This window comes from Mustelus asterias, chromosome 15, assembly GCF_964213995.1.
Source record: "Mustelus asterias chromosome 15, sMusAst1.hap1.1, whole genome shotgun sequence".
In the NCBI taxonomy this organism is placed as follows: Eukaryota; Metazoa; Chordata; class Chondrichthyes; order Carcharhiniformes; family Triakidae; genus Mustelus; species Mustelus asterias.
Window position 1 is genome coordinate 50,110,196 of NC_135815.1, and position 27,093 is coordinate 50,137,288.

General features: G+C 45.0%; 1 protein-coding gene across 6 annotated transcripts in view; it reads right to left on the reverse strand.

The window, feature by feature from the left end:
• Positions 1 to 27,093, reverse strand: part of LOC144504505 (clathrin heavy chain linker domain-containing protein 1-like) — a 70,653-nt gene that overhangs the window by 39,501 nt on the left and 4,059 nt on the right. For 4 of the 6 annotated variants that reach the window (XM_078229880.1, XM_078229883.1, XM_078229879.1 and 1 more), the window contains exons 2-4: positions 13,776 to 13,963; positions 9,660 to 9,799; positions 8,835 to 9,036 (exon numbers count right to left, since the gene is read on the reverse strand). In XM_078229880.1, the coding sequence (XP_078086006.1) occupies positions 8,835 to 9,036; positions 9,660 to 9,799; positions 13,776 to 13,963 (530 nt within the window). The remainder of the gene's footprint in view (positions 1 to 8,834; positions 9,037 to 9,659; positions 9,800 to 13,775; positions 13,964 to 27,093) is intronic. The other 2 variants (XM_078229881.1, XM_078229882.1) reach the window with 2 other exon arrangements.

Genomic DNA, 27,093 nt, shown 5'->3' on the forward strand with positions numbered 1-27,093 from the left:
GATGCCAGGCTGGCACAGCCCAAGGGACACCCTCCCTTGTCCCCAACCTCCTGGGGGGGCCTCAATGGCCCTACCAACGGGGAGAGGATGCCTGTGCCCCATTACTGGGCAGCAGTTGTAAACCCCGCTGGTGGGAACTTCTCCCAGTGGTGGGGGGAGACGCTAGCGGGCCCAGAGACGGCTAATAATTTTGAAATTCAAATTTCAATATGCTAATCAGCTAATAAGCTCAGCTCCATGTCCAATTTCAGACCTGGAGCTGATTATTCTAAAATAAAAGGGCCTCAGATACTCACAACTGGCCCGTTAAAGGTCCCCCACTGTTGTCTCCCAGGCTGTTGCACTACTTGACCAGCACAGCGAGCTGGGAGAATCCTGACCCAGAGTTTTTAAAACACAAACAAAAGGTGACTTGAGAATATAGCCAAAGTTGGCTACGCCAATCTGCATTACTCTATGTTCCACACTCCAATTCATTGGAATGGAGCCAGTTCTCTGCAAAACCCACCAAAGACAATCACTTATTGGGGAATGTGGGATAGGCAATGGTGTACGTGGGATTGTCACTGGACTAGTAATCCAGAGACCCAGGATAATGCTGTGGGGGCCTGCGTTTGAATCCCATTTTGGTGAAATTTGAATTAAATAGAAACCTGGACTTAAAAGTCTAATGATGACCAAGTAACCATCATCAATTGTCGTAAAAACCCATCTAATGCCTTTGGGGAAGCAAACCTGCCACTCTTAACTGGTCTGACTTACACCTGACTCCAGATCCACAGATTGACACTTAACTGCCCTCTGAAATTACCCAGCAAGTCACTCAACTCAAGGACAATTTAGGGATGGGCAATAAATGCTGGCCAAGCCAGCAATGCCCATATCCAATGAGTATAAAAAATATGAAGGACCACATCTCCTGTCCCATCCTATTAACAGGGCATGAAGACAATCAATCACCTGAGGTATACAACTATTAAGAGTATTGCATCAATTGCATCCTGGTTAAGATAGCTTTTCAGATGTGAGCTAATCAAGTTGCCTTGAAATACATGGACAATAACTTTATTTGGAACCTCCGGTCCCCTGGCAGTTTGAGAGGAAATTCACAAGATGTTCTAAGCTCATATTTTCTCAATCGACCGAGGACAAGCAGCTGAGAAACTGTGAGAGAAAACCTAAGTGACGTCCCTCCTGCCTCTCTCTCTTACTAATCCACTTGGCAATCTTTGAGCCCTGTTGCCTGACTGTGATTCTTCAGGAGTGCCCCTGTTACAATGGAGATTCCTTAAAAACTTAGCCCAGCACTACCATCTCCAGAGAAACAACCAAATCAGCCAGTTATATCTTTAAACTGGCAACATCAGGACCACTGAAGAAAGTCTGATGCCAGCCAGCAAACTACTGAGTGTAGATTCCATTTACTTTTTATGGACTCCTTCCCACACTGTAATCTGTATGCATATGAACTTTGAGTGTGTTTGAAAATATTTTATCATTTTACAGTATGTCCTCACTTAAACCAAAAGAGAAAATGCTGGAAAATCTCAGCAGGTCTGGCAGCATCTGTTAGGAGAGAAAAGAGCTGACGTTTTGAGTCCAGGTGACCCTTTGTCAAAGCTAAAAGGCACAGAAAGTGGGAGATATTAATACTGCAGGGTGAGGGAATGAATGATGAGTCATAGCCATAGAAAGCAGGGGAAAAGACTGCTAATAGCTGTCCACAGAGAGAATAAAGGGTGTGAATGGCCAAACAGCAGAGAAGCTGTAAACTGTGACAGATGAAGATGTTGTAGTAAAAAATTAAATAAAATAGAATGAAAACAAAGGGGGCCGAGATGGGGTGGAGCAAATCATCTGAAGTTGTTGAATTCGATGTTGAGACCGGAAGGTTGTAAAGTGCCTAGCCGGAAGATGAGATGCTGTTCCTCCAGTTTGCTTTGAGCTTCACTGGAACATTGCAGCAGGCCAAGGACAGACATGTGGGCATGGGAGCAGGATCCTGTGTTAAAATGGCAAGTAACCAGAAGGTCAGGGTCCTGACTGCACACAGACCGAAGGTGCTCAGCAAAGCGATCACCCAGTCTACCTTTGGTCTCTCCGATATAGAGGAGACCACATTGGGAGCAGCGAATGCAATAGACCAAATTGAAAGAGGTGCAAGTGAAACACTGCTTAACCTGGAATGAATGGACCTTGGATGGTAAACATAGAAGAGATAAAGGGATAGGTGTTACACCTTCTGCAATTGCATGGGAAGGTGCCATGGGTGAGGGAGAGGTGTTGGGTATAGTGGAAGAGTGAACTAGGTTATCCCAGAGGGAACGGTCACTGCGGAATGCTGACAAAGGGAGTGAAGGGAAGATGTGTTTGGTGGTGGCATCAGGCTGGAGTGGGCGAAAATGATGGAGGATTATGCCTTGCATGCAGAGGCTGGTGGGTGAAATGTGAGAACAAGGGGGACTCTATCCTTGTTCTGGGAGGGGAGATGGACTGCACGCTGTTGAGGGCCCTGTCGACAACTGTAGATGGGAATCCACGGTTGAGGAAAAAGGAGCACATATTAGAAGCACCACTTTGGAAAGTGGCATCATCGGAACAAATGCGACGGAGGCAAAGAGGCTGAGAGAAAGGGATGGAGTCCTTACAGGATGTGGGGTGTGAAAAGCTGTAGTCCAGATGGCTGTGGGAGTCAGTGGGCTTGTAATGGATATTGGTAGATAGTCTATTGCCGGAAATGGAGATAAAAAGGTCAAGGAAGGGAAGGAAAGAGTCTGAGATGGACCAGGTGAAGGCGTTGGAGGGGTGGAAACTGGAAGCGAAGTTGATGAATTTTGAGAGATCTGGACGAGAGCATGAAGCGGCACCAAAATAGTCATCGATGAACCGGTAAAGGAGTTGTGGGAGGGGACCTGGATAGGCCTGGAACAAGGAATGTTCCAAATACCCCATAAAAAGACAAGCATACCTAGAACACATGTGGGTACCCATTGCTACTCTTTTGATTTGGAGAAAGTGGGATGAGTTAAAGGAGAAGTTGTTGAGAAATAGAATGAGTTCAGCCAGGCAGAGGAAAGTGGTGGTGGATGGGAATTGTTCAGGCCTCTTTTCAAGAAAGAAGCGAAGAGCTCTCAGGCCGTCCTGGTGTGGGATGGAGGTGTAGAGAGTTTGCACATCCATGGTGAATAGGAGGCAGTTAGGGCCTGTGAACTGGAAGCTGTCAATATGACGCAGGGGCATCAGAGGAATCCCAGACATAGGTGGGGAGGGAATGGACCAGGGGAGTGAGGATGGAGTCAAGGTAAGAGGAAATAAGTTCAGTGGGGCAGGAGCATGCTGACACAATGGGGCTACCAGGATGGTCCTTTTTGTGGATTTTGGGAAGTAGGCAGAAGTGGGCTGTCCGGCGTGAGACTATGAGGTTGGAAGCTGTGGGGGGAAGGCATCCGGAGGAAATGAGGTCGGTGACGGTGATGGAGATAATGGCTTGATGTTCAGTGGTGTGGTCATGGTCCAGGGGGAGGTAGGAGGAAGTATCTGAGAGTTAGCGCTCAGCCTCTGCGAGGTAGAGGTCAGTACGCTAAATGACAACAGCACCCCCTTTGTCAGCAGGTTTGATGACAACGTCAGGGTTGGACCTGAGGGAGCGAAGAAAGTTTGGTTTCAGATTCCAGCATCCGCATAATTTGCTTTTATGCTTTTGTCCTTACTTAAAGTTCTGCTTACATTCCTGAAAATTATGACTATCAGTGAAATAACTGTAAGTGAATCATAGGTTCCCATATAATCAATGTTGAAGCCAGAGTTGGGTTCCTTCAGACTTTGCTTCTCCAAGAAAAAACAATGTACAAGTTGAAATACTGGACCACACATGCTGTGCATTCCTAGCTGAAATGACTTGCAAAAATGAAGTACACCACTAAATATAAAACAAATATAATACACAATACTAAAAAAATACTGTATTTATCTCAGCACAATGCTTTTAGATTGACCAGGTTCCATCTAGTGGTAAAGGTTTTCCTGAAATACATGTTTGGTGCAAGTAGCTGCTGAAGTCCTGACTACCTACACCAGCCAGCGCCCAGGACCTCTGTAGAAGTTCAGCAACAAAGCCAACAGCAGGAGCCAGAAATCAGGAGCCACTTGAAGAACAGACTCCGAGGACTGAGGTATCAACAGAGGTTGGGAGTCAGCAAGGCCAGAAAAACAAGGCCAAAAAAGGCAAAATCTGCAAGGCCATGAGTTGGCAAGGGTGGGTGAAAGACAGAGCGAGGACAAGGGCAAAAGCACTATGTGAACAGCATTGCTCCGAAAGCTTATGGTATTTGCTACCAAATAAACCTGTTGGACTTTAACCTGGTGTTGTGAGACTTCTTACTGTGCCTACCCTAGTCCAACACCGGCATCTCCACATCATAAAAGTCATGTAAGCAGACAGGCCAAATTATGCTAAAATAAAACTGGCAACTTAAAAGGATATATTGACACTACTTTATTGATGATGTTGAAGTGAAACGACTCTAAGTGAGTCGATATTAAGCAGGGGCTTACTATACTTGGATTGATTTAAGTATAATAAAATGAACCTCTTTCTTTGTTAGACTCAAGAAAGACTGTCCAATTGGTTCTTCTATGATTACAACACATAAACAGTTAAGTATTCATTAAATTGGCAAGGGCATCCTTTTCAACCTATTACTGTCAAACAGGGAGGGGGAAACAATGGGAGCCATTTGACCCCCTCCTCACCTGGTCATAACACACACCAAAAACAGTATAGTTTTACCTAATATCTCACTCAAAAGTAGATTTCAGTGAATTAATAATTCAGAAAAATTCTGGGGCAGGTAATACAGGCACAATTTGTGACATGCTGGCATCTATTCAAATGGAAGTAGTAAAACACAAAAGTGGCCTAACCAACTCACCTGCATGATTTCAGTGTAAGTACCTGCTGATCACAATCTTTAAGTTAAAGAGTCATTAATGGCACAGAAGGAAGCCATTCAGCCCATGGAGTTGATGCTGATCTCCTCTCCTTAATGCTGCCAGCAAGCTCTGGGTATCACAAGATACTGAAGGCTTCTTTGCGAATTACAAGGTTCAGGCAGCCTGTTTCTTATAAAGGTCGGCTGCCTCTTAAAGAGATGATGGAAAAGGAGATTTTTACAATGGAAATTCATGTGAACTGGACATCAGGGCACTCTGGCTGGGAACCAGACTGACAGTACAGTGCTAAAGGCATCAGTGGTGTGGCTGGACAACAGGAGAATAATCATGGTCTCATGAGCAGCCAGAAGTCTTCAAAGACCACTCTAGAGTGGGAGCAAGTAGCCAGGAAGGTCAACTTCTGTGCTGGAATTTTATTCAGAAATGGTGACTTTGGCCACCCCAGCTGAAAAGTCAGGGACAAGTCCTCCTCGATTTGGCTGAATCGTCCCACAGACATTTTATGGCTTTCGGGCCATTAATTGGTTCAATGACAAGACTTCCATCCCAATCAGAGAGGAAGCCCCAATTCCCAAACAGAGGGCCAGCAGGTCTCTAGTCCCACAGTGCCACTGGGAATAATGTCCAATGCTGGGATTGCAGGCAGTCCCTGAAGAAGAGATGCCATGGACTCGGACTTAAAGTAAGTCTGGGGTTTCACTGGGACCAGACTACTAGGCCTTGACAAGGATAGTCAGGTGGCTGAGTTAGTCAGGACAGGGAGAAAACCATGGCGGAAGCTAGCTTGAGTGTGGGGTGTGATTCTGCTGGGCAAAGGTGGTAAATAGAAAGCATCCCCCAGCCCCCAAGCCTGGCAGCAAGATCACTAGACATTTAGTCTGGCATCCACTGCCATATGTAAATCCCAGTGGCGGCAGGATGTGGCCCTCAAACAATCATTAATTAGCCATGTAAGGCCCTCAACTGACCTACAGGCAGGCAAACTGCCCAAAGCCTCCCTCACCATGGGTAAAAAGCCAGTAGAGGGAGATAGACGATGGCACAGTATTGCTGTCATGGTGCCCAATTTTTCATAAGGCAGGGATAAAGGATGGTTTGCTTGCCAGCTCACCAGATGGTAAGACAAGTGGCAACCGTAGGGGTGCACTGAATGTCTCAGCATCTTTGTGTGCGTACCCACTGTCTTGTTGGGATTTGAACTCAGTCTCCAAGGCCTCTGATTACTAGTCCAGTAACAAAACTACTATGTTACCATACCCCTATATCCTAAAAGAAAAAAGGGTCTGAAAAGCCTGATAGCTCATCTGCTAATGGGGAAATTGTTTCTCAAAGGCAGGAAATAGCAAGCAGCTGTTAATTTGGATGGTTTTTGATCTGATTTTAAGTGTGAACAATCAAAATGAAACATAATCACCAGACAGACACATCAGGCGTGAGTGCATGTGATTAACTAAAGAGTGAAATCCGAGGAAAATGCAAAAATGTTGGGAATTGCCTTCAATCACACCAGTTTCTGCACTTAACAACAGTGTATTAGGCTGTGTGTGTGCAACCATCTCTAGAAAGGCAGGTGGCTGATTTTAATGGGCATGATTTTTCCATCCCGCTGTGCTGGTCGAGTAGTGTAGCAGGGCGAGAAATTTTCGGTTGCGATCCTCCCAGGCCACTTTTATTGACATAATCAGCCTCACACCCAGGAAGGGCACGAGGCTGATCCAAATATGTATAACCTCATTTAAATCCGTTTAGTGAGCCTGGGACACAATTGTCTGGGCTCACTTAGCTTTCCAACCTCTCTGATGGAAGTCCTCACCAGCGAAGATCACAGATGGTCCTCACCAACAGGGACTAGATGTGATGGCCTCGCTGGTGGGACCGGAGGCCATTGGGGTCCCCCAGATGGTCAGGGACACAGGGACTGGCAGTGCCCCTTGGAGCCCACCAGGCAGTGCCACGGGGATGGGCCTCACAGGAGGCAGAGTTTGATTGGGCAGAGACAGGCAGGGGCTGAGCCAGACAGGGAGGGGGTGAGGCTGGTAGGATGGGAGTAAGGTACAGAACTCTGCATTGGGGGGTGGGGGCTGGTGGTGGGGCCGCCGACTGGGGTAGGCCTGGCGTTGGGAAGCCACGGTTGGCAATCGGGATCGGCGATCAGGAGGCTGGCGTCAGGGTGGATCATGGGGAGGGTGGGGGGGGATCTATGGGGGAGTCTGTAGGGGGTATGGTGATCAGGGGATGTCTGTGTGGGATTGGCAATTAGGGGGGTCAATAGGGGGTGGTCAGTGGGGGGTGATGGGGGGCTAACAGATCTCCTATATACAATGTACACAGTATATGGGAGATCAGGACACATGCCTAACAGTCTACAGCTGGTTTCCCTGGCGAGCTTAGGCTCTGCCACTCAGCCCACCAGCACTGCCACAATTGACAGATTGTGGGAAAATTGCATGGAGTTGCTTACTGAAATAAATGGAATAAAAGGAAGGAATTTTACAAGAATGATTCCAAGCGTCCAGTTAGAATGAAAATGAGAGAATTCCTGATCTGATTTTTGGGTGCATTTTCACGCCCAATCTTATGTACTTAGTCATTGAACAAAACCGAAAAAAAATGGGCTGGGCTTACTTCACCAGCCAACCTGTAGAGGGAGCTACTGCGCATGTGCAGACCTCTGATGCTGCACATGCGCAATTGCAACAGCAGGGGGCTGACAGAGAGAGAAAGCTGTCAGGCCCCTGCTGCTGAAGGCAGCTTCAACAAACAGCCCCCCCCCCACACCCCTGCAATCATGGGGGCCCGCGGCCAATCGCGAGCCCCACCATGCATGGGCATCTAGCCCCCCCCCCCCTCCCCTGATCCAATTGCATCTGCAGTGCGGCAGCAGCCCCTCCCCCCCAATCTGATCACACCTGCAGAGTGCGCAGTGGCGCCCCTTCACCTCCCCGATCCAATCGCATCTGCAGAGTGCACAGCTGCCTCCCTCCTTCCCTGATCAAGCTGCTCCCCTTCAGACCCCGCCCCTTCAGCTCCTGGCCCCACCCCCAGAGGCCCAGTGGGGAGTGCCAAGGTGCCTGTTTGGCATTGCCCAGGTGCCAGGATGGCACTGCCAAAGGGGCACCCCCCTTGCCCTTGGCCTCCCCATGGGGCCTCAATGGCCTCCGGTTCCACCAGCAAGGCCAACATGACTGTTACCTATTCATGGGGAGCAGGCGTTTCCTTGCCGGAGAGAACCACTCCCGGCAAGGCCATAAAGACAGGTGAACCCTGATGATTGTGTGCTGGGCTCAACTAAAGAGATGTAATTCTTCATTTAAATAAATTTGAATAAATTATTCAGCCTCTCACCCAATTCTGGCAAGAGGCTGACTATACTGGAAATCCTGCTCTCGTAAAATCGCAAGAGCCAAGAATTTGGCTGTGATTCTGATTTCTCGGCTCTCGCACAATTTTACCGGCTTGCTCTGCCCATCAATGAGCAGGACGAGCAGGTAAAATCCCAGCCTATTTATTCCCTTATCACACATTTATTCTCATATCTATTCCTGGAAGTAATTCTGACAGTATTGTCCTTGAGCTCCTCATCATTATTTATGTTAACCATTGAAACTTACTTTGCAGGATCTCAATTCTATTTCCTTCTATGTCACTGGTTTCAACGTAAACCATTCCTATTCCCTGTGCTTTTCAAAAACCTTTGATGCATGTTCACTAATGTCCTTTATCCTGATATGTCTACTAACGATAAATAGAACATTTCATTATTATTTAAATAGAGGAAAATTCAAGCTCTGGAATCAATCCAAGAAAAAGAAGTAAAGGATTGGCAATTAATTGCTACTGTTTTGACTATTAGATAACAACAAAATATTCTTCTTAAATACCTGAGCTTTAGTTCCTTATTCAGCATGACCAACTCATCCCATTGTTGCATTTGCCGATTAATGTCTTGGATTAATTCAGTTTTGATCTCTACTGGCACATATTTTGTTTCTTTTGCAAATCTTAGGTCATTGAGTTTTTTTTCCAGTTTCCTCAAGTGCTTACATAGATCATCCACATTTATAGACTCTTTCAATGTCAGACCTATTACAGAAACAGAACAAACAAAAATTGCTTCCTTGCACTGTAATGCAGCTGCTTCTTGTTCATGAGAAGTCCTGCCTACAGAATTCAAAGGCCATAATTATTCCATTAGTAGTAGGAATGGCCTCAATAGATGACAAGTAAGTTGTTATGCTGGCAAGGCCTCAAATGCAGTTACAGCAAGATACTGATATTTGGTATTTACTCTTCGAAGCTGCAGATTTCCAACAATAAAAGTAAAACGTGTGGTTTAAGTCAGACTGGAATAAACTATGGTAATTCTAAGAGCACAGACTACAAGGCTATTGGGATAAGTCTTGTTCTTCATGTCCAGACTCTCATGCTAAGCCCTACTATGGAAAAAGAACAAGCAAAAGTTCCTCACAAGATGGTATAGGCAATTGAAAGGATAATCACTTATGTACATTTTCAAGCAATCATTTCCAGTTATTTGCAATGGCCTGAAGCAGGTTGTCTTCTTGGTTTGGGTTGGTGCAAGGTTGCAGGGATTCAAACATGATCAACCAAAATTAAGAATTAAACAAAGTTTACATTTATTCAATATTAAATAATTGATTAAAAGATTAAAAACTAGATCTCAAATGCTTTGACAATTGTCAGACCTGGAATACTTTTAATATGGCTGACTTCATCCTGTGGTGGCAAAGTCTCTTCTGCTGGCTCACATTTCACATTTCTTGAATTTTTTACTGCCTGCAATTGAGCTTCTAATCCAGCTGTATTTTGTTTAATGAGTTCAAGTCTGTTAAAAGAATGTCAATTACTAAATGAAACAAGAAATAATTTGCATTTAAATAGTTTTAACCTTAGGATAATACCAGGTAGATCAAACACTCACTGAACCAAGAGTAGGCCACATGGCCCCTTAAGACTACTCTGTGTTTCAATAAGATTGTGGCTGATCTGATTGTAACCTCAACTCTGCAATCCCACCTGTTTTCCACACACCCCCACTCCACCACCTTTCACCCTCCTTGCTGATCAAGAATCTATCTCTGCCTTAAAAATATTCAAAGGCTGTTTCCACCACCTTTTGAGGAGGAGAGTTCCAAAGATTGACAACCCTCAGAGAAAAAAATTCTCATCTCTGTCTTAAATGGGTGACCACTTATTTTTAAACAGTGATCCCATGTTTTAGATTCTCCCACAAGAAGAAACATCCTTTCACATTGGGTGAAGAATATTTAACTTATTTTTTTTCTCCATTTGGACTAACTTGCCCACATGACCACCATTGTTCTCTAGGTGATTTGCTATCAGATCCCACCAATGTCACACTTAAAGCTAGGAAGTGGGCAACAGTGACACACAAAGATGGCCATCTAATTATTTCGCAATATCCAAGTTTGCTGCACAGCTTATTTTCACAAGAACCACAGTGGAAAATTAATGGTTGTTTTTTTCTGTTCCCACCAAAGTTCAGAAATCATTTAGTTTTGTGTGGTTTTCTCACAAATGGGATTATTCAGGTTAATCTGCAGCTGTGGAAATGTGAACAGAGGTAATTTAATGGCTGACTAAAAAATAGCACATTTGACAAAATTTAAGAGGATGCATTAACTTAAAAATAAACGACCAGATGGGGGAGCTGAGTTCCTTGAAATCTTTGGAAAAATATTCTAACCTTTTGCTGAAGGAGAGAAGGAAAATATCTGACAGGCAAAAATGTCTATGAAAACCCAATACAGAGGTAGGAAGTAAACAGTAAAAAAAGCTGTACAGAACCCAAAAACAGCAGCCCTTCCCATCCCCAGGGCACCCTCCCAAAAGAACAATATTGCAAGTTGCTTCAAAGGCATTAAAGTCAGACTTAAGGTTGTCGAAATCCCAGAGGATAGCGTGCGGGCCTACAAATCTGTTTCACACCCAATGCCAGTTTGCGAGTATTTAAATATACATAATCTGTTTAAATCCCGGCGCATGGGCGAGGTGCGATTATGGTGAGAATCACTACTGGTTTCCACTAGCGGCAACCTAGAGCAATCATTACGCCGGGGTGCTTGGAGGCCACTGAAGCCCCCAGATGGTCAGGAAGGGAACCCATCAGGAGTGTCCCGACACCGGCAAACCATATCTGGGAGGGGGTTGGGCAACATGCCACCGATGAGGGTGGGGAAGTTCCGATATCCATGGGGTGAGGGAGGAGGTCTCCCAGTGCATTCTGAGATAGAGGTGCCCTTGTGAAATGGCTCCTGAGTGCTCAGAAGTCGGGCTCACCAGTATGTTTACTTCCTTGGTTCTTTTCTTCTTCCTACAAAAAAAAGTTGCAAACATGAAGAGATACCTATCTGGGATTCCCAATGTCCCACTAATGATGCTGTATCACAAAATGTCTCCTGACCATTTGCGTGGGAACACGAAAAAAGGCTGCATACTGGTCAGAAAGTGCACATTGTAATCATCAAGCAGGATTCTTAAATTCCACTTGGGTGCGATTCTCCCAGCACGCTGCGCTGCTCGAGCAGTGCAGCAAGCCAGGAAGCATCAGCCTGTAGTGGGCCTCACGACCGGCGATCGGCTGAGTGTGAGTCACTCAGGAAATTAGCGTGAGGCCGATTACAATACGGACAGTATTCTCCAGGCTTGCAAAAGTCAACCCGCCCCCAGCCGGCAGAGGTTCGCACCAACGGGGATTAAAGGTGCAGGGATCAGGTGTGATCATCCAGCTGGTGGGGCCAGAGGCCACTGAGGCCCCCATCCCGGGAGGTTGGGGATGGGGACAGGGAGTGGGGAGGTGTCCCTTGGGCTGTATCAGCCTGGCACCCTGGCACTGCCCACCTGGCACCCAGGCACTGCCCACCAAGCACTGGACGGTGCCAAAGAGGTGAGGCCAGAGGAGGCAGGACCTATTGGGAGCAGCGCCAATCAGTTGTGGTGGGAGGGACCCGTGGCCATTTTGCATTAGGGATCAGTGGGACGGGGAGGGTGGAGGGCGATTGGGGCTGCACATGGTGGGGGGGGAATTGGGGCTGGCCATGGGGGGCAGGGCGATTGGGGTGGCTCGGGAGGGGAGGGGTCAGGAAGGCTGACGATCAAGGTGGGGGGGGGGGGTGGGGGGGTGGGGGGGGGGGGTCAGGAAGCCAGGGATTGGGAGAAGGGGGCCTGGGAAACAATTGGTAGGCCGGCAATTGGGAGGCAGGCGATTGGGGGGGGGGGGGGGGGGGGGGGGGGGGGGGGGAGCGGTGCAGTGCGTATGCACTGATCTCCCCATTGACAGATCGGAGCAAGCGCAGTGGCACGCTCAGCGTGCTGATGCCGGCCTCTCAAGTGGTTCAACCCCCCCACCCCCCGTTACTGCGTGAATCCCCTGCAGCACACTGGAGTGCTGGAGTTTCATTCAACTAACTTCACCCAAAACATGGGCAGGAAAATCTCTCGTTTTCCCACCCATTGGGCACTTAGTTTCTTTTGGGGAGAATTGCCCCCCACTTCTTTTCTGTGCTTAGCAGCCTTTCACATACAGTTTCAATATGAAGAACCATAGATTAGTCTTACATGGCCAGAATTGCTAAGAGATTAAGGAGAGATTGTGGATATTAAGATAGTCATGGACTCAGAATAACTGGAGCCATTTAAAAATGGGATCTAATTATGGAATTACCACCTCAATTCCCAGTGTTGCCAGTTTTCACTGCCATGTGAGAAGGATGCAGGTATCATGCACTCCCAGCCTGGCCAGCTCCATTGCAGGAAGTAGGCATTTCATAAGCCCCCACAATTCGGGTAGAATTAGACCAATTTCTGAATGACCTGCTCAAGGTACCTCAGAAGAGTTGTGAACCATAGTCTGGATTCGAGAGATTTATGAAAAGTCAGTTCAAAAGGTCTTACTCATGCCACTTCCAGATGTCAAAACTACTGAGGGAATTCTTTTATGAGTTCGGGCTCTCACCCAAGCATGTATGATGAGGACAGATCTAAGAACTCTTTCAGTAGACCTGGATGGCCTCATTATTAAAGCTTGGCTCTGAAACCATGCTCATAAAGGATTTTCTGAACAGAGATTCTGTTTGGACAGCTGAAGAGAATAGTTAACTTTGTTTCATTGACATCTTTAAGTGGTTATAATGAATTGTTCTTTCAATTATCTCTTTTGTAAATGTCTCCATGTTTACTTGCACAAGATTAAGAGATGTGACGTGTTTGAAGCCTGTTATTGATGCTTTAATGATCTGTTTGATTGACATTTTTATGGGTTGTAGGAACAGCAGTTTTTTTCAGAAGAAGATTTGTGAATGCATGTTTTGTTCTGAGTACACATTCTATTGTCACTATATGGTTTGTTGGTTCTGTATATAGAGTATTCTGGATGAATAGATATCAGAAATGCCATGAGTTAGCATGGAGAATATGAGGGGATGGGGAGATCATGAGGTGAGACTTGAGTTGACATGGGAGCTGTAAGGGGCCATGGGGTGGGTGTGGAGCATGAGTTGGCATGGAGGGTATAAGGGGTCAAGAGAAATGGATGGGGGGGATATATGGAATGAGATCTAGAGGGCCCAACAGTCTTTAATACAGCTGGTACCGAGTCCGATAGAAACAAGGAAAACTTTTTATTTACCCTCAACAAACAAGGAAGTGTGGTCCAATACTGCAGTATGTTTCTAAAAATTACTGTCACCATTTACTGTGTTTGAAAACATTAAAACATTATAAACAATGACTGATGAACTACAGTAGCTGCTACAAGTCTCTGGTAAAGATTCTGATCCTACTTGTTTTGGAGCTGACTGGCTCTTTTCTTGTAAGCCATGAGAGTCATGGGTTCAGAAGCCATTGATTTCAACTTCCTCTGTAGAAACAGAGAATCTTCTCGTCCTTTGTGTAAAATATTGATGGTTTCTTCATATTCCTTTTTGATAGATGTGAGTATATTTTTGTATGCTGTTGCATTGTCAATGACCTATGAAAATGTGAAATAAAATAAAGGTGTATATAATATACCTCAGTGCAACATGTTCATTTATCTCTACGTCTTCCAAAGAGGTTTAAACTCATTGTGATCAATAGGTTGACTATCAGGCTTTAAATCCTTGTAAGACCCTGAGGGCAAGCAGTAAGAGTGGGAGTTTCCTGGTCAGCGATACTGCAGAAGGTTGCAGCAAACCACTACAACACTTCGCCATGCATAATCATGGACCAAACTAATGGAAATCCATGGTCATCAAATGGGGGTGGGGGGTGGTGGGGCGGGGGGTGGGGGGGGGGGCGGATGGGGGGGGGGCGGGCGGGTTGGGGTGGGGGGTGGGGTGGGGGGGCGGTGAGAGAGAAAGAGACAGAGAGATTCCACCATTGCAGCCACACTCTTCCCATTTGAACCAAAAGAGCAGCAACGTTCCTTCCTTTAAAAATGACAAAAAGGTAAGACTCAAGTACATTTTTAATAAAAGAATTTTTGATTTACAGTAAATGTCTACCTGTAAGAAATAGAAAATACTTCCAGAAATTAGGTTTTTGTATGTTTGTACTTATTGTGCGAGAACAATTAATTTTTGTGGTTTGGCTCTTCAACACAATAATAATGTTTCTCTGGGTGCTCCTTGGAGGTCAAAAGGATTCCACGGCTGGAAAAGTTTGGATATCCCTGACATATGATATAAGGCACAGAAACACACCATTCAGCTCATCAAGTACATGCCAATGTTTAAGCTCCAGCCAAGCCTCCTTCCATCTTTCCTCATCTAAATTTATCACTGTGACCCTCTTTTCCCTTCTCCTTCATATTCTTGTCTAACTTTATCTTAAGTGCATCTTTTAAAAAATTAATTCATGGTACATGGGCATCGCTGGCTGGCCAGCATTTATTGCTCATCCCTAGTTGCTCTTGAGAAGGTGGTGGTGAGTTGCTTTTTTGAATCACTGCAGTTCATTTACTGTGGGCTGACCCACAGTGCCGTTAGGGAGGGAATTCCAGGACTTTCACCCAGCAGCTGTGAAGGAACAGTGATATATTTCCAAGTCAGGATGGTGAATGGCTTGGGGGAAACTTGCAGATGGCGGTGTTCCCATGTATCTGCTGCCCTTGTCCTTCTAGATGGAAGTGGTTGTGGGTTTGGAAGGTGCTGTCTAAGTTTCTTTGCTACATCTTGTAGATACACACTGCTGCTACTGAGCGTCAGTGGTAGAGGGAATGGATGCTTGTGGGTGTGGTGCCAATCAAGGGGGCTGCTTTGTTCTGGATGGTGTCAAGCTTCTTGAGTGTTGTTGGAGCTCCACCCATCCAGGCAAGTGGGGAGTATTCCATCACACTCCTGACTTGTTCCTTGAAGATGGTGGACAGGCTTTGGGGAGTCAGGAGGTGAGTTACTCGCCGCAGTATTCCTAGTCTCTGACCTGCTCTTGTAGCCACTGTGTTTCTGTGGTGAGTCCATTTGAATTTCTGATCAATGGTAACCCCAAGGATGTTGACAGTGGCGATGAGATGACCGGCCCTCTACAACCACAACCATCATATGTGCCAGGTATGACTCCAACCAGCAGAGAGTTTGCCCCTTGATTTATTCCAGTTTTGCTATTCACTTCAACCATTCCCTGTGGTAATGAGTTCCACATTCTCACCACTCTTTGGGTAAAGAATATAAGAACATATGAAACAGGAGCAGAATACACTTTACAGTTAATTGAGCTAGCTTCACCATTCAATACAATCATGACTTATCTTTGGTTACAACTCCACTTTCTGCTCATCCCCCATATCCCTTGATTCTCTGAGGGACCAGAAATCTTTCTCAGGATTAAATATATTCAATGATCAAGCATCCATAACCCTCTGGAGTAGACAATTCCAAAGATTCACAATGCTTTTGAGTGAACAAATTTCTCCTAATCTCATTCCTAAATGATCAGCCCCTTATCCTAAACTTCTCCCTAGTTTTCTAGATGCCTATCAGGGAAAACAACCTCTCAGTGTCTACCCTGTCAAGCCCTTTCAGAATCTTTTATGTTTCAATTAGATTGCCTTTCGTTCTTCTAAACAACAGAGAATATAGGCCCAATTTACTCAGTCTCTCATTAGTGGTCCCTGGAATAAGAGGCTTGTCTTATCTGGTGAACCTTTGCTGTCTCACCTCCAATGTCCTTCCTTAAAATATGGAGACCAAAAATGGACACAGTACTCCAGCAGTATAATGTGGGGAGTGTGAGGTTAAGCACTTTGCTATAAGAATAGAAAAGCATAATATTTTTTAAAATGCATGTGTGTGATGATACTGCGCCTTTAAGAAATGTATTTATATCATTTTTGGTGAAGACCATGCTTAAAATTTGGCTGTGTTTACACGGTGCTAATTTGTCTGCACCAGGTGGCTCCATGCTGAGAATGCAGAAGAATAATTGAGCTTAGCAAATGGGGTGTTTGTTTTAATCTGAGTGAATGCATTTTTGTTTATTTCTGTTTTTTCCCCTGGAGTTTCAGAGTAGGGTTTGATTAGGTTGATTGACAAGAGATGGAATCATGTGTTAATGGGAGGAGTTAAGCTTACAGGGAAAGGCAGTTAGTTTTTTGCCTGATTCTGAAAGAAGCAAGAGGTGTTTCTCTCTCTCTCTGGAGGCTACTGTTTTGAGTGTCAGAAAATAGGTGTCTCTCTATCTCCAGAAGTGTACAAAGGCTTGAGGACTGGCAGCCCCCATACAAGCATGTTAGCCTTTGCTAACTGATTTTGAAGAGGGGTTTAAGTCTAATTGCTTAAATTGGAACGAATAGAGATATGTTAACAGTTAAGAGTTAGTTGTATCTTGTCATGTTTAAGTATTTCAATTGGTAAAAGTTAAGCTCATTAATTTTGTTATAGTTAAACTGTATTGTTAAATAACATTTGTTTTTATAAAAGCATCCTAGTGGGTCAATAGAATCCTCTTATCCCTGAAGTGACACACCTTATCCTCACACTAATTCCAAAGTCATAAGAAAGTTAGAGTCTAGTTTAACTTCATAACATACCTTGGGGTTTCTGATCTGGTCCCTAACACATGAGACTTGTAAATGCTGATGTCCAGAAGGACTTGGGTATATTCACCCAAATCTAGAGGTACAGGTAATAAATAGCTCCCTGAAAGTGGAGTCACAGGTGGACAGAGTGATGAAGAAGGCATTCGGCATGCTTTGTTTCATTGGTCATAACATTGAATACAGGAGATTGGACCTCTTGTTAAAGTTGTACAAGACATTGGTGGGGCCACACTTGGAACACTGTGTACAGTTCTGGTCAATCTATTATAGGATGGATATTATTAAACTAGAAAGAGTGCAGGAAAGATTTACTAGGATGCTACTGGGACTTGATGGTTTGAATTAGGAGAGGCTGGAACTTTTTTCCGTGGAGCGTAGGAGACTTAGGGGTGATATTATAGCGGACTTTAAAATAATGAGGGGCATAAATCAGCTAGATAGTCAATGTATTTTCCCAAAGGTCGGGGAGTCTAAAACTAGAGGGCATAGGTTTAAGGTGAAAGGGGAGAGATACAAAAGGGTCCAGAGGGGCAAGCTTTCCACACAAAGGGTGGTGAGTGTCTGGAACAAGCTGCCAGAGGTAGTAATAGAGGCAGGTACAATTTTATCTTTTAAAAAGTATTTGGACAGTTGTATGGGTAAATGGGTGTAGAGGGATATGGGCCAAATGCGGGCAACTGGGACTAGCTTAATGGTTAAAAAACGGGCGGCATGGGCAAGTTGGGCCGAAGGGCCTGTTTCCATGCTATAAATCTCTATGACTAACACAGAAAGTTATCATGCAGGTATCATACAATTAGCAAGACAAATGTATTGGCCTTATCAAAGCCCTGTACACTTGCAGCAAGACTTTTTTATTCTTGTACTCCAATCCCCTTACACATACAGTTCAATACGTTTGCCTTCCTAATTGTATGCTGTACCTGCATGATAACCTCCTGTGTTCCTTGTGCGGGTACAACATTTTCCTGATGACTGATGTCAGACTGACTGGTCTGTAGTTCCCTGTTTTCTCTCTCATTCCTTTCTTGAATAGCGGTGTTGCATTCTAATTTGCAGTGACTTGCATAGAGTCTAGGTGATTTCGGAAAATCGTGCCCAGTATATTGACTATCTCTGCATTTATTTCTTTTAAAACCTTGGTATGAAGGTGATCAGGTCTTAGAGATTTTTTAATTTTGCTCCCTCATGTTTCTTCTGCAGTTTTTCTTGGCTGATATTAATTAAGTTAATTTCCTCACTCTTATTAACTCCTTGCTTACTCTATTTTGTAATGTAACATACCTTCTATTGTGAAGATGAACAGAACAAATTTGTTCAATGTCTCTGCCATTTTCTCATTACCCGTGATGAATTCTCCCGTCTGTCTTGGCGATGGTGGGAAGGGATGGGAGAGAAGTGGAGGGTAGGGAGTCAATTATTTCTTAGCTATTCTCCTTTTCATATACTTGTAGATACTCTTACAATTGGCTTTTATTTCCTGGTGAGTTTATTCCCATATTTTTCCCCACTTACCAACATTTTGGAGGCTCTTTGCTGGTTTTCAAAGTAATCCCAATCTTCAGGTTTACTACAATTTTTTGCAACGTCTTAAGCCTCCTCTTTTAATCTTAATCTCCTTCTTCTTCTGAAGCAGTGCCTTGGGATCGTGGATGACTTGCTTGCAGTCCAGTGCAATGCATCTGAAATGGTCAATATATCCAAGGCGCAAACTGCAGATTCTGTCACATGGGGCAGGTGGTACTTGGAGGCTCAGATCAACGCGTTGTTTGGAGGTTTGTGTGATTTCTGCAATGCCTCTGCAGGTTTCCAATGAAGTCTCCCGTTGTGCTTGGTGTCTTCCTGAATGAACCTTCTCCATTTGAACAAACACCAGCTAGGGACTCCGATGAATCTGTAGGAATGTTGGATCTCTTCAGGGACACATAGAGTACATCCCTAAAGCATCTCCACTCTTCTGGGACTCTCCTACGGTGACGGAGATCCAAGTAGAGCATTGCTTCAGGTGTCTGATGTCAGGCATATGAATGGAATGACCTGCTCAATGCTGTTTGTTTTGAATGATTAGTACCTCAGTACTGAGTATGTTGGCTTCAAAGAGGATGCTCCTGTTGGATTGCCTTTATTTTCCACCAGATTTAAAGCATCTTGGTAATTCTCCAGTTTTTTTGTGTGCCTGCTGTAGGTTGTCAAAATCTTCAAAACATATAGGAGTGTGGGGGAAACATTGCTGCCCAGAAAACCTTCATTGTCTCAGGTTTGAGGTTCTGGTCCTCAAATAATCATTTCCTCAGTCACCTGAAGGCCACATTTTCCAGGATTTTGCCATTGATCTTAAAGTTTAAGTTTAAAGTTTATTTTATTATTGTCACAAGTAGGCTTACACTAACACTGCAATGAAGTTACTGTGAAAATCCCCTAGTCACCACACTCCGGCGCTTATTCGGGAACACTGAGGAAGAATTTAGCATGGCCAATCAACCTAACCAGCACGTCTTTTGGACTGTGGGAGGAAATTGGAGCACCCGGAGGAAACCCACGCAAACACGGGGAGAATGTGCAGACTCCACACAGTCACCCAAGCTGGGAATTGAACTCGGATCCCCGGCACTGAGGCAGCAGTGCTAACCACTGTGCCACCGTGCCTCGATGGGGGGAGGTGTTAAGCTATAGAAGCTGGTTGGAAGCGTACCTTAAATTTTCTGGAAGTTTAGTGAAAGACTCGTTTTCTCATCTGTTTCAGAGCAGGAGTCTGCAATGGTCTGGAGTTCTGTTTCTGAGTGAGTGCACACACAAGTGTCATCTGCATACTGGAACTCAATGACAGAAGCCTATATTATTAGGGTTTTGGACTGAAGACAGCGCATGTTTGGATTTCCCATCTGTTCTGTAAATTGTCCCTGTGCCTGTGGGTAATTCACTAGAGGTGAGCTGCAGTATTACAACCAGGAAGATAGAGGAGAGGATTGTTGTGGTGACACACCTTTGTTTGACCACGTTCTCTGAACTGCTTCTAATGCAATTATGTAAATAAATAAGGAGGTCAAAACTATACACAGTACTCTAGATATGGCCTCATCGATGCTCCATACAATTGTAGAGAAACATCCATTATTGGAATTTATATTCCAATCTGCTCACAATAACTGACTATATTTCCGTTCCTAATTACTTGCAATACATGCATGCTAATTTTGTGATTCATGTGACAGAACACCCAGTACCTCTGTACCTCAGAGTTCTGCAATCTTGCTCCATTTAGATAATTTTCTACAAAGTGGACAAGTTTATATTTTCCCATATTAAAGTGCATCTGCCAATTTTTTGCCCAATCACTTAACCTATCTATATCCCTTTGCAGACTCCTTTACTGGAATTTTACCAACCCGCTCACCATGGGAATCAGAGTGGGCGGGAGGCAGACTCGCCCCTGTCCATTGACCTTGGGCGGGATGTTCCAGCCTTGGGGCAAGCGCGGCTGGAAAATCACACCCCTTGTGTCCTCTTCACAACTTACTTTCCTACCCATCTTTGTGTCATCAGCAAATTTATCAACTATGTATTTGATTGCTTCATCCAAGTAATTGATATAGCTTGTAAGTAGTTGAGGACGCAGCACTGATCTTTGTGGCACTCCACTCATTACATTCTACCATCCTGAAAATGATCCATTTATGCTTACTCTCTATTTCCTGTTAGTTATTCAATCCTCTATTCATGTTATCCCCTACACCATGAGCTCTTATCTTTTGTAGTTAATTTTTGATGTGGCACCTTGTAAAATGCCTTATGGAAATCCAAGTACTTCACATCCACAGGTTCCCCATTATACACATTGCTTATTACTTCCTCAATGAACTCTAATAAATTAGTCAAAAATGATTTCCCTTGCACAAAACTATGTTGATGCTGTCTGATTGTTTCTAAGCTTTGTAATGATCGGGATGGGAGGAGTGTGCAGTTTATCTAGCCTCACTACTCCGCAGGTCATACTATTACTTTAAAAGTTTAATTCATTCTCCAAGTTAAGGCCAGCCTTCATTCTCAGATTATTCCCCAAAACACAATGATTTCAAAAATAGATCTAAAACTTAAAGCTTGCTTCTGTCATGTGATTTCCAGTAAATCGTGAGACTGCCAGTTTTTCTTCCCCGATCAATTAAGTGATTGCAGTTCAAAACTGTGATAACCCCCTTGACTTGCATGGGGAATCACTAATTGACCTCCCAGTAGGACTTGTTTTTTTGTTTTTCAACTTTTAAATCTTAGTTCTTTCCCTGTGGAATCTGAGGAAAAGGGGCATTATGAATGTGAAGCCAGTTTGCTGTTCTCAGTGCCGGATGTGGGAGGTCGTGGAGTCTCCTAGCCTCCCAGAAGTGCATATCTGCGCTGGGTGCGTCGAGCTGCGGCTCCTAAGGGACCAAGTTAGGGAACTGGAGCTGCAGCTCGAGGACATTCATCTGGTCAGGGAAAACGAGGTGGTGATAGATAGGAGTTATAGGCAGGTGGCCACACCGCGGCCACAAGAAGCAGGCAAGTGGGTCACAGTCAGGAAAGGGAAAAGTCAGGTGGTAGAGAGTACCCCAGTGGTTGTGCCCCTTAAAAATAAGTACTCTTGTTTGAGTACTGTTGGGGTGGACAGCCCACCTGGTGGAAGCAACAGTGGTCGTGCCTCCGGCGTGGAGTCCGGCCTTGTAGCACAGAAGGGTAAGGAAAGGAGGAGGAAGGCAGTGGTGATAGGGGACTCTACAATGAGGGGGTCAGACAGGCGTTTTTGTGGAGGAAGTTGAGAAACATGGATGGTGGTTTGCCTCCCTGGTGCCGGGATCAGGGATGTTTCTGACCGTATCCAAGAAATCCTGAAGTGGGAGGGAGAGGAGCCAGAGGTCGTGGTGCATACTGGTACCACTGACATAGTAAGAGTTTTAACAACACCAGGTTAAAGTCCAACAGGTTTATTTGGTAGCAAATAAACCTGTTGGACTTTAACCTGGTGTTGTTAAAACTCTTACTGCGTTCACCCCAGTCCAACGCCGGCAGCTACACATCATGACTACCACTGACATAGGCAGGAAAGGGGAAGGGGTTATGAAAAGAGAATATAGGAAGTTAGGTAGGGAGTTAACAAGAAGGAATGCAAAGGTAGTAATCTCGGGATTGCTGCCTGTGCCATGAGAGTGAGGGAAGGAACGGAATAAGGTGGAGGATAGATGCGTGGCTGAGGGATTGGAGCAGGGGTCAGGGATTCAGGTTCCTGGATCATTGGGATCTCTTTAGGGGCTGGTGCGACCTGTACAAAAAGGACGGGTTTCACTTAAATCCCAGGGGGACCAATATACTGGCGGGAAGGTTTGCTAAGGCTACTGAGGAGTGTTTAAACTAGAATGGTTGAGGTTGGGAATCAAAATGAGGTGACTGGGAGAGAGGAGGTTAGCTTAAAAATAAAAGGGGCTTGTAGACAGTGTGAGAGGGAAGATACGCAGGTGACGGAGAAGGGGAGCGCTCAGACCAAAGATGTGTTTATTTTAACACAAGGAGTGTAGTGAACAAAATCGATGAGCTTAGAGCGTGGATCACTACTTGGAAGTGTGATGTGGTGGCCATTACAGAGACTTGGTTATCTCAGGGACAAGACTGGATACTTCAAGGGTTTCAGATGTTTCAGGAGGGACAGAGAAGGAGGCAAAAGAGGTGGGGGAGTGGCACTGTTGATCAGGGATAGTGTCTCAGCTGTAGAAAAGAAGGATGCCACAGAGGATTGTCTACGGAATCTCTGTGGGTGGAGGTTCGCAACAGGAAGGGGTCAATAACTTTACTGGGTGTTTTCTATAGGCCGCCCAATAGTAGCAGGGATGTGGAGGAGCAGATTGGGAAGCAGATCCTGGAGAGATGTGATAATAACAGAGTGGTCGTGATGGGAGATTTTAATTTCCCAAATATCGATTGGATAATCCCTCTGGTAAGGGGGTTAGATGGGGAGGAGTTTGTTAGGTGTGTTCAGGAGGGCTTCCTGACACAGTATGTGGATAAGCCTACAAGAGGAGAGGCTGTACTTGATATTCGGGAATGAACCTGGGCAGGTGTCCGATCTCTCAGTGAGAGAGCATTTTGGGGATAGTGATCATAACTCTATCTCCTTTACGTTAGCATTGGAGAGCGATAGGATCAGTCAAGCTAGGAAAGTGTTTATTTGGAGTAAGGGCAATTATCAGGCTACTAGGCAGGAAATTAGAGGCATAAATTGGAAGGAGGTTTTCTCAGGGAAATGTACAGAAGAAATGTGGCAAGTTTTCAAGGAAAATTTGTCTGGAGCTCTGCACAGCAACGTTCCAATGAGACAGGGGAGTTATGGTAGGTTACAGGAACCATGGTGCACGAAAGCTGTAACGAATTTAGTCCAGAAGAAAAGAAAAGCCTACAAAAGGTTCAGGGAGCTAGGTAATGTTAGAAATCTAGAAGAGTATACGACTAGTAGGAAGGAACTAAGGAGGGAAATTAGAAGAGCAAGAAGGGGTCATGAGAAGGCCTTGGCAGACAGGATAAAGGCAAACCCCAAGGCATTCTACAAGTATGTTAAGAGCAAGAAGATAAGATGTGAAGGAGTAGGACCTATCAAATGTGACGGTGGGAAAGTCTGTATAGAACCGGTAGAAATAGCAGAGGTACTCAATAAATACTTTACTTCAGTATTCACAGTGGAAAAGGATCTTGGTAGTTGCAGTGCAGACTTGCAGTGGACTGAGAAGATTGAGCATGTGGACACTAGGAAAGAGGATGTGTTGGAGCTTGTGAAAAGCATCAAGTTAGATAAATCGCCGGGACCGGATGGGATGTACCCCAGGTTACTGTGGGAGGCGAGGGAAGAGATTGCTGAGCCCCTGGCAATGATCTTTGCGTCATCAATGGAGACGGGAGAGGTTTCGGAGGACTGGAGGATTGCGGATGTGGTTCCGTTATTCAAGAAAGGGAAAAGAGATAGCCCAGGAAATTATAGACCAGTGAGTCGAACCTCAGTGGTTGGTAAGTTGATGGAGAAGATCCTGAGAGGCAGGATTTATGAACATGTGAAGAGGAATAGTATGATCAGAAATAGCCATTTTTGTCCAAGGCAGATCAAGGCAGATCATGCCTTACGAGCCTAATTGAATTTTTTGAAGATGTAACTAGACACATAGACGAGGGAAGAGCGGTAGATGTAGTTTATATGGATTTCAGCAAGGCGTTTGATAAGGTGCCCCATGCAAGGCTTATTGAGAAAGTGAAGGGGCATGGGATACAAGGGGACATTGCTTTGTGAATTCAGAACTGGCTTGCCCACAGAAGGCAAAGAGTGGTTGTAGATGGGTCTTTTTCAGCATGGAGGTCGGTCACTTGTGGAGTGCCCCAGGGATCTGTTCTGGGACCCTTGCTCTTTGTGATTTTTATAAATGATCTGGATGAGGAAGTGGAAGGATGGGTTGGCAAGTTTGCTGATGACACAAAGGTTGGTGGTGTTGTGGATAGTGTAGAGGGATGTCAGCAGTTGCAACGAGACATAGATAAGATGCAAGAGTGGGTGGAGAAGTGGCAGATGGACTTCAAACCAGATAAGTGTGTGGTGGTTCATTTTGGCAGGTCGAATAGGATGAAAGAATATAATATCAAGAGTAAGACGCTTGGCAGTGTGGATAGGACACTCAAAGCGGCGTCGCAGGTAGAGGCTGTGGTTAAGAAGGCGTATGGAATACTGGCCTTCATCAATAGAGGAATTGAGTTTAGAAATCGGGAGATAATGCTGCAGCTGTATAAGACCTTGGTCCGACCCCACCTGGAGTACTGTGCCCAGTTCTGGTCGCCTCATTACAGAAAGAATGTGGAAGCCATAGAAAGGGTGTGGAAGAGATTTACAAGGATGTTGCCTGGATTAGGTGGCATGTCTTATGAGGATAGGTTGAGAGAGCTAGGTCTTTTCTCCTTGGAGAAGCAAAGGATGAGAGGTGACCTGATAGCGGTGTATAAGATGTTGAGAGGTATTGATAGAGTGGATTCTCAGAGGCTTTTACCCAGGGCTGAAATGGTTGCCACAAGAGGTCACAGGTTTAGGGTGCTGGGTAGTAGGTACAGAGGAGATGTTAGGGGTAAGTTTTTCACTCAGAGGTGGTGGGTGCGTGGAATCGGCTGCCGGTAGTGGTGGTGGATTCGATAGGGTCTTTTAAGAGACTTTTGGATAAGTTCATGGACATTAGTAAGATAGAGGGTTATAGGTAAGCCTAGTAGGTAGGGACATGTTCAGCGCAACTTGTGGGCCGAAGGGCCTGTTTGTGCTGTAGCTTTTCTATGTTCTATTACCAGAAATGCTGAGAGACCGTTGGTATGCTGCATAAATGATCTAGCAACCCAAAGAAGGCTTTTGTCAGAGCCAAACCTAGATTTATAAAGAGCTATAGAGCTGGCCTTAGCTCATGAAAATGCAGAAAAAGGAGCTCAAGAGCTGAAAGGTTCTATAGATAAAAACATCCTTAGGCTTGGGCGAGTCTCCTACCGCAGATGCAGGTCCCCAGTTGAACATACTCGTGATTCCCAGCCTTGGGTGAGGAAAAGTGAGCAAGCAAGGAAACCAGGAAATCCTGGGACTGGCGGACAGGGAAATCCCGGTACTGGAGGAGAGGGAGTCCTGCAGTTTTAGAGGCGGCCAGCTATCAACACTGTGCATGCAGCCAGGGAATCTGCCCCAAGCAAGGTTACCAAAACATGCAGAGCATGCAGCATCCATACTGAAGGGTAAAGCCACCCCAAAACAGAATGTATCAGATAAGTCAGGCTGAAGAAGAGGAACTAGCACTATTAAAGTTGTACAAGTCATTGGTAAGGCCACACTTGGAATACTGTGTGCAATTCTGGTCACCCTATTATAGAAAGGATATTATTAAACTAGAAAGAGTGCAGAAAAGATTTACTAGGATGCTACCGGGACTTGATGAATTGAGTTATAAGGAGAGGCTGGATAGACTGAGACTTTTTTCTCTGGAGCGTAGAAGGCTGAGGGATGATCTTATAGAGGTCTATAAAATAATGAGGGGCATAGATCAGCTAGATAGTCAATATCTTTTCCCAAAGGTAGGGGAGTCTAAAACTAGAGGGCATAGGTTTAAGGTGAGAGGGGAGAGATACAAAAGTGTCCAGAGGGGCAACTTTTTCACAGAGGGTGGTGAGTGTCTGGAAGAAGCTGCCAGAGGTAGTAGTAGAGGCGGGTACAATTTTGTCTTTTAAGAAGCATTTAGATAGTTTCATGGGTACGATGGGTATAGAGGGATATGGGCCAAATGTGGGCAATTGGGATTAGCTTAAGGGTTTAAAAAAAAAGGGCGGCATGGACAAGTTGAACTGAAGGGCCTGTTTCCATGCTGTAAACCTCTGACTCTGGTTTGGTGACACAATTGTGTCACCAAACCAAAGGTGACCTTAATACAGATACAGCTCCAAGTGAATGGACACCCACTGAATATGAAGGTGGACACAGAGGCAGCAGTATTCATTGTAGGAGAGTGAGAGTTTAGAAGATTACGACTGGATATCTCTACACTCAAGCTGAAGGACACCAGGGCAAGATTGGGAACTTACACAGGAGAACCATTGCGAGTAGTAGGGACCACGGTAACCCCAGTCACATGTGGGCAACAAACAGTTCAGCTCCCATTGATACTGGTATAAGGACCAGGGCCCAGTCTTTTGGGAAAAGACTAGTTACAAAAAATCTATTTGGACTGGTGACAAATTGTCATAATAGGCACTAGAAACTTATATGAGGTAACAGGAAAGTACCAAGAGGTTTTCCAGACAGGCCTTGGAAAAATAAAAGGGGTCAAGGCAAACATTTGCATAGACCCAGATGCTCAACTTGAGATCTTTTAAAACAGGACCAGTTCCATACATGCTACAGGTGAAAGTGGAGACTGAACTGAAGCGATTAGAAGAGCTGGGGATAATTTGACCTAAACAAGTTTCCGAGTGGGCCGCACCAGTAGTCCCGGTGTTAAAGCCGGAGAACACAATCTGTCTCTGTGGTGATTATAAAATAAAGGTGAATAGAGCATCTCGTTCAGACA